The following is an 8,120-nucleotide window of genomic DNA, read 5'->3' on the forward strand; positions in this document are numbered from 1 at the left end:
ACTGCCGCATGAGGTAATCTCCTACTGGGAGGGCTTAGAGGGGCTTCATGCCTCCTTTAGTCTCCTCTTCTAATCCTCCCAAAGTGGTTGTAAATCTGGGCCGAGTTGTACCTTGTGACTTGGAGAAGAAGCACCGGTTTCCACCGGGAATGCTGGAATCAAAGCAACATTTCCTCATGCTGCAATCCTCCTTGCTGATGGTCGGATTTCCACAGTTCCTTCTCTTATTTGGAGAGATGTCACACTCCTTCTTGTCTGCTGCTGTAAATTGGAGCAGAAATAAATAATAACTAATTATTATAGCCCAAATCTTCCCAAAACTGGTATTACTGTACATCTTGGTTGGTGCTAAACTGGAAAACAATCAAGGTAATAAATGTTCTTGGTCCTCTCTTGAATACATTTAGTGGTATCAGATGGAACATAATTGTTCCACATGGTCCCTGCGTGTGTTGTAAAGTAGCCACCGCTCCAAGCTCACTCTTGTGTGGACTATAATTTCAGTATACTTCTTTGTATTGAGATTGTAGTCCATCATAGGAGTGAGCTTGGAGCGATGACTACTTTACAATACACACAGGGACCATGGGGAACAAAAGTAGCCCCCCTCCAGAAGGAAGGACAGTGTCAGCACCAATTTAGAGATGATTGGAGGATCCACAGGCGAGTGATACACAAATAAGATACATTTTTGTTAATAGTCAGGGCACTTGAATGTATTTCTAAGGTTTAACTCCTGAGTTTAGTGTCACTTTAACTTTATGTAGCGAATTATTCCATTTGTAGTTATCAATATACCAAATCCATAAAATTGCTTTGTTTTTAGATATAAATAAAATTACAATGTATGCCTTTGGTGTGTGTGTGGTGGTGGTGGTGGTGGTGGCGGTGGGGGGTTATTATAAATTTCAATACTTACCAATCTCCTCCATGGTGCTGCTCCCACTGCTGCTTCCACTATGGCTGCCTTTCTTGGCCAGAACCGGATGCCCCAACACAAGGAGAACGGAGAGAAGGATCAATTGTTTTCCCATGGTAACTCCTGGTATCAATCTGCACTATCAAAATTGACCGACTACTTGGGGTGTTGGTATAAATAGGAATAGAGCTGTTTATTTAGTCCAGGAAACATTTACAGAGGGTGGGTTCATGGCTGAACAAATTGCTACTACACCCATTCCGTTCTGACAGCACCCCCTTTATTGCACATCATAAACGTGAAGTCAATTCATTGTAAGGTCATCATTATTTCTGGTGGCAATAAAGATGTGAGTGTCGAGGAACATGTCTTAGTAGCTATTAATATTTAGAAGAAGAGCTTTATGAAACTAGCCAGGCAGCTAGCATTATGAGAAGGCTCTCAGCAATGGCAGCTTTGCAACAGGGTTACTCTAACACACAAACTCTTTTGCAAGTTTGGATTTGCACTGACCATGGCATAGAGTCTGAGGTACTGAGGCTGATAACTAAATATAACTTCAATTATTCTTACATGTGTTATATAGTTACATAGTTGAAAAAAAGACACATGTCCATCGAGTCCAACCTAACTCGATGGATGTGCAGATGAAACAGGTATTTACTTCTCACACATTTGGATACTTGAAGTGACTCTTCACGCAATTTATTTTGTGAAGATTCCCAACTCCTTTAGTAAATCAGCCTCAATATCTCAGAGCCTTGGGAGATACAGTATCTCTCTTTTTACACAATTGGATAATTAAAGTGATCTGCTCTGATCTGCTTTGACAGTAAAGAAACATTTGTGCAGTTTGAGATTATACCACATGTAGTCCAACTTCTTGCTGTGGCCTGGTGTGCTCCTCAAAGTCCCCAAGTCTTCCCATCTTACCTCCTGGTGAGGGGTCAGGAGGGGGGCACTCGACGGGTCGGAGGGAGGGGGCGGGCAAATCGCAACATACAACCGATCGGCAGCTATAGAGCCGCTGATCGGTTGTATGTGAAACAGCCGGCAACGCCTGTAAAGAATGGGCAAGTTCTTCCTGCCCGTGCGAGCGCTAGTGGAAAAAAATGCCATCTAATGACGGCAACCCGCCCGTCTGAGTCTGCCGTCGATCCGTTTTTTCACAACGGGTGGACGGCAAGCGGTTAAATAAACCCCTCTTTTAATTCTACTCACTTTGGTAGCTGCAGCTTGGCATTGCACGCTATTGCTGAGTCTTTGGTCTATAAGTACTGCTAGATCTTTCTCCATCCCTTATTTCCCCAGCAGAGTCCTCCCAAAGAGTATTCTGCATGCATGTTCCTAGCTCCCAACTTTACATTTTTATATATGGAAACTCGTCTGCCAAGTTGCTGCCCAAGTTGTTTGCTTTATTCACCCAATCAGGTTCAAATGCTTTTGACATGTTTGGATAATAGAAATGAATATTCACGCAGTTTATTGTGTGAAGATGTTCAACTCTCTTAGTACTGATCTCACCAAAAGAAGCAAGTCCACCATGGTGAAGAAGCATAGAGCTTTGCAATAGCTGAAGGCAGCATTCTTTAAGAGACTAATGTACAGCGTATACCATCCCTGACATCTGTCATTCAATATCAGAGATGCCTCTGATATTGGCCTGGGAGCAGTCTTGTTCCAGCAGATTAATGGTGAAGAACATCCATTGGCATACCTCAGCCAGACACTAACTTCTGTAGAGCTTTGGGTGGGGTAAAGCCTCCATTCCCAGGTCCACATCATACCTGGTAGCACGATCTCATTATTAGTCTCAGCTGTCCACAGACCTTTATATATGTGAGCTAAGTGATGTTCAGGGCTACCTCACTCTCTCTGCTGCTTGGTGAAAAGGCTGACTGCCAACAGAACACTAAAAAAGGTACATGTGCTGCCTGTTTGTTTTGGGGAACCCATGGGGGGGGCCCAGTTAGTCAGGAACATAAGTTTAGTAAGTGGCTCGGACGGGCAGATGTTTTGTTTGCTGGATGCTGTTGACCTGCTATACAAAGTCTTCCTGCACTTAACTTAACTTAATATACCCCAGTGGTTGACGGAAACCGGGATACAACAAAGACTTAAAATGCTCAATGCAAACAAAGCAGTGGGTCCGGATAACCTGCACACCGAGGTACTTAAGGAATTAAGCTAGGTTGTAACCAGCCCATTAATCCTCATTTTTAAGGACTCCTTAATGACTGGTAGGATCCCCAGTGATTGGCGGAGGGCTACGGTAGTCCCAATATTCAAAAAGGGGGCAAGGTGCCAACCTGGGAACTATAGGCCGGTCAGTCTAACATCGGTAGTTTGTAAAATGCTAGAGGGCATAATAAAGGATTATCTGGTAGAATTTGTTCAGGAAAACGGGATAGTTAATGACAATCAGCACGGGTTCAGGAAAGACCGTTCCTGCCTAACTAACTTGCTAACTTTTTATGAGGGCGAGATGATGAAAGGTGATGCGAGGAATCTGACACTGCACTGTTGCCCTTCTGTTGTCTTGTACCAGTCTTGCCCCTCCCCCGTTCTGCCCTAACATTGACTAGTCGCTGTTGGCCACAATTCGCACGTTCAGACCCAGATTTTCGGCTGACAGTCCAGTCTTTAAACACTTTAACAACAGCTGCTCTTGAACATTTAACCGAATTCTGCTGTTTTGCTGATACTCGCTCCATGGCTCCGAGCGGCAACAATCATCCCACGTTCAAAGGCTGTTACATCGCGTTGTTTACCCGTATTTTCAGAAACAAATCACTTCTACTGTCGTGGTAAACAACCTGCTTCCCTATTTATAATGGTCTGGCCCTCAAGCAACTTCAGCGCAAAATTATTGCTAATTATAGCTAATTTGCCTACAAACGTCAGGTGGTCATAATAAACTGGCCACTCAGTGTATATAGCCAGTGGGACTCCTAATTGAGATAACGCTGTCCCCAGGCATGTGACTCACAGTTTTAAGCCCTCAGGCCTGGGCAAAAGCCCAGCACCTAAAGCAGCAACTCTCAGCTGAGGAGTGGTGAAGACGACCCAACACTGACATGGACATCCGTCAAGTACATACCACACATAGATTGACATGTCAAGAATTGGCAACTGGTAAATTCTTTATTGTTATTAAAGCTCATAAAAAGCGGGGCCCTTTATGACACTACTACATTCAGAACATGGAAGACCAAAAGGGGTTAAAACATAACTACAGTATTGCTATACTTATTTGTTGGACTGAACCGGACTCATCTGAACCAGGGGGAAAGCAGTCAGTGTCAGCTCAATCATTTGCCGCCAGGGCATTCCCTGCCCCACAAATGGACATAAACAAAGAGGTGGGATCAAAGTAATTAACCAAATATGGCCATGTGGCCATATAAGATCAGTGATGTCACCAGCATCCTGCCTCTTTATTTACATGCAGCTGCGAGGTGGGGAATTTCCGGCATTAACAGCTTCCTTCCGGGTTCCATGGAGCTTGGGTTCGGTTGAAACCAAGCTCCTCCTTAACCAGCTTTACAAAGAGCACGGTGTGGTTTTAAATGAATGGGCTGGCTTATTGCAATGCATGTTACCGCGTATCATAATATGCCTGCACTAAAGCACCACAATGGTGTGAATGGGCCCTTTAAGGAGTGTAGGCTGTTCACTTTGCAAAGTTATTGTTAGAGAATAAGGTGAAACTGTATTCACTTTGAATACCAAATTATGCAATAGATTTAAAACAAAAATGCTTCTTTTATTTCCTTCACATGTGATTGGGTTGATTTAATAGCTGTGTTCACTAACTTAAAGGAGAACTATGGTGTCAGTGTTTTTCCCCATAGTTCTCCTTAGGGTAACGGGAGGACACAAACTAGCGTCCTCCCGTTACGCTAAGCTCAGTATACCGCGAGCTACAGCTCGCGGTATACTGAGACGCCGCAGCTGGAGCGGATCCCGACGTAGATGACGGGATCCGCCCAGCTGCGTGAGTGACAGCTGGCTCTGCCCGTCCGTTCCGCCAGTCAGCACTGGCAGATCGGAGCGGGGAGAGGGGAATCCAGCCCTACCCTGTCACGGCAGAGAGCCATGACAGGATCGTGAAGTGAGCGAACGCCGGTATGTGTTCGCTCACCTCCCGATCTACTGAGCCGACCTGTGACAGTCTCATTGTCACAGGTCGGCTAGAACTATGAGGTGAGTGGAAATCACTCATCTCATAGTTCTCCTTTAAGAGAACATTCACTTTGCTAAGTTAAACTGTAGGTATAGTCACACCATTTGGATGAAGAATGGAAGAGGTAAAATCCATGTTTTCTGCATCCTGTTGGGGAGATTTCTCCTCACTTCCTGTCTCGGAGATGCAACAGGAAGTGAAAAGAAATGTGGCTGATTTACTAAAGGCGTTTAGAATCTTCACTTAAGCTAGCTACACACCTATAGATTTTCTGCAGATTTTCTATGGTCAGATGGTGCAACAGATTCCTCCATCTATGCTAAACTGTGTGGATGGAGGAATCTCCCACTGGGCCAAGCTTCAGTATCTTGCTAGTTTGCCCTGCTCGCTCTCAAAATATCTGAACAATGCCTGCATCCAATCAGATTGTTCAGGTATTTTGAGAGCCAACGAGGCCGACTAGCAAGATACTGAAGCTTGGTCCAGTGGGAGATTCCTCCATCCACACAGTTTAGCATAGATGGAGGAATCTGATGCACTTTTCCCATCTGACCAGAGAAAATCTGTAAATAATCTATAGGTGTATGGCCAGCTTCAGCCCACGTTTACATGAGAAGGGTTCCCCTTTGAAAGATTTTGCTTCACTTCCTGTTTTGGATTTGCTATAATTTTTTATCTCAGTAACAACAGTCCCCGGAAAATTTAGAGTAAGCGAATCTTTCCTTTAGATGTGTGAAACCTCATCAAACCGAATGCAGAAAAGATTCCCTTTGTTATGTTTGTTGATACTTTTGGAACACAACCACTTGGGCTCTCATGACATCATTAATGAGAGTTTAACCCTTTCTTGACAGATTGCGCCATTTCCACGACAGTGTTCTCAGCGCATTGCAAATGACTCTCCCCATAAAAAATTACACCACAAATAGCGTTAGTAGGCTTTATATTAGTTTTTATTATTTTTTATTTTTTATGAGTAAAACAAAAATACAGTTTCTTTTTTTTCTGAAAAGCAAAAATCAAATCCAACGCGGGATGTCGTAACCGTTTAATGGCGACTACCTGTAAAATAAACAAATAAACGTGTAAACATAATTGTTGGTTTGTGTAACCATTGTGTATGCGCTTGTAAATCTAACATTTAAAAAACGTAGCGCTGCATATCCCTCAATCTTATTATTTTTTTTATTTGTTTTCCTTTGATAATTTTTTTAATCAATTTGTTTTTTTTTCCCACTTAACTTTACTGCTATTACACAGGAGCTAACAAGCCCTGTGTGATAGCAATTGGAGGTGACAGGTTCTCTTTATTGACCCTGTCACCTCCAATACAGGAGTTCTAGCACAGCACTGACAGGGGAAGACTGCTCTCCCCTCTCACTGATGGAACTGCATGTTCCGGGTGTTGAGTAATTTCACACTGCTGCTGCCGCCTCGCGGCCGGGCCTCGGTGGCCTTGTGGGGAATCCGGGGCTGCCTGCCTTCATGGAGCTTACAATCCAAGGTCCCTATTAGACATGTGCACTGCCAAAAAATTTGTTTAGTTTCGTTTCGTTTTAAATTCGGATTTGTGTTATTTCGTTTTTCGGGATTCGGGTGTGAAAGTCAATTCGGATTCGGAATTCGGACAAAATTCGTTAGCGGTAGTTCGTTCGAACGTTCGTTTCGTTTTCGTTTCTTATTCGTTTCGTTCGTGCGTTTGCAGCAAAGTGACATTTGAGGGGGGGAAATTTTTTCTTCAACGAACGAAAGAAGAAACGAAAACGAAACGAACGTATGAGCGAACTACCGCTACCGAATTTCGGAAACGGAAATTCTGATTCGTTTGCATTCGTTATATCTGTAATTGGGAATTCGGATACATCCGAATTTCCGAAAATTCGTCCGAATTTCGATTCGGAACGAAACGAATCGCACATGTCTAGTCCCTATTGTACAGGCATACAGGGCCTATTTAGAAAGGAGCCAATTAACCTTCCAGCATGTCTTTGGCGTGTGGGAGGAAAGCGGAGTACCCGGAGGAAACTCATTCAAGCACAGGGAAAACCTGCAAACTCCTTGAAGATAGTGTCCTGATCGGGATTTGTACCAGGGATCCCCAGTGCTACAAGGCAGCCCCACTGCAAGGGGAGTTTTTGTTTCTGGCCATAGGCTTTAAGTCCAAGTATGGACCCCAGCCAGCGAATGGGCAGTGAAAGGAGAAACAGCATAGTGATGAGCTCATCCCTCTGCCAATCTGCTCTCTCCTCCTATCGGCATGGTGATTGTCAGCATGTAAACTGAATGGCTCCTTGCACTGCATCTTCTTCACACTTTTGGGCTCCGCTCTTGCAAGAGGCTGATACCAAGTCAAATTCAGGTACTTACACTGCTTATGTGCATTTGATTATATATTAAAGGAGAACTATGAGGTGAGTGATTTTCAGTCAGCCTCATAATCTGAGCCGACCTGTGACAATGAAACTGTCACAGGTCGGCTCAGATTATGAGGCTGACTGAAAATCGGGAAGATCGGGAAGTGAGGGAACACATACCGGCATTCGCTCACTTCTCGATCTATACTTGCAGTGAGCCGTGAATGTCACTCACGGCTCCCTGCAGGCATTCCCCGCCTCCCTGCTCCGGTCCTCCACCGCTGACTGGCGGAACGACGGGGGAGGGGGCGGGTACAGCTGGCTCTGCCTCTGGATAGGCAGAGCCAGCTGTCAATCCCGCAGCTGGGTGGATCCAGACAGTATTGTCGGGATCCGTCCCGGCTGCGGCGTCTCAGTATAGCGCGAGCTGTAGCTTTGGGTCAAGGGAGAACGCTAGTTTGTGTCCTCCCGTTACCCTTAGGAGAACTATGGTGAAAAGCCCTAACCCCATAGTTCTCCTTTAATGAATATAGAGCTGCGCTCATGTGTGTTATTAAGATTGGTTTAGAGTTTAATCAACCAGATGATACATGTATATACAAGCATAGTTTTACTTTTTAAATATTTATTTATTTCATATGAAGACTTTACCATCCCGGAA

The 8,120-nt window shown here is 44.4% G+C and overlaps 1 protein-coding gene across 1 annotated transcript in view; it reads right to left on the reverse strand.

Annotated features, from left to right (window-relative positions):
* LOC108796170 (putative gastrointestinal growth factor xP4) overlaps window positions 1-1,034 on the reverse strand; it is a 40,410-nt gene extending 39,376 nt beyond the window's left edge. The window contains exons 1-2 of the mRNA XM_018567608.1: window positions 920-1,034; window positions 112-261 (exon numbers count right to left, since the gene is read on the reverse strand). Of these exons, the coding sequence (XP_018423110.1) occupies window positions 112-261; window positions 920-1,034 (265 nt within the window). The remainder of the gene's footprint in view (window positions 1-111; window positions 262-919) is intronic.
* Between the last annotated feature and the right edge of the window lie 7,086 nt (window positions 1,035-8,120).

The sequence above is a fragment of the Nanorana parkeri genome, unplaced genomic scaffold, assembly GCF_000935625.1.
Source record: "Nanorana parkeri isolate BGI_ZX_2015 unplaced genomic scaffold, ASM93562v1 scaffold1073, whole genome shotgun sequence".
Taxonomy (NCBI): Eukaryota; Metazoa; Chordata; class Amphibia; order Anura; family Dicroglossidae; genus Nanorana; species Nanorana parkeri.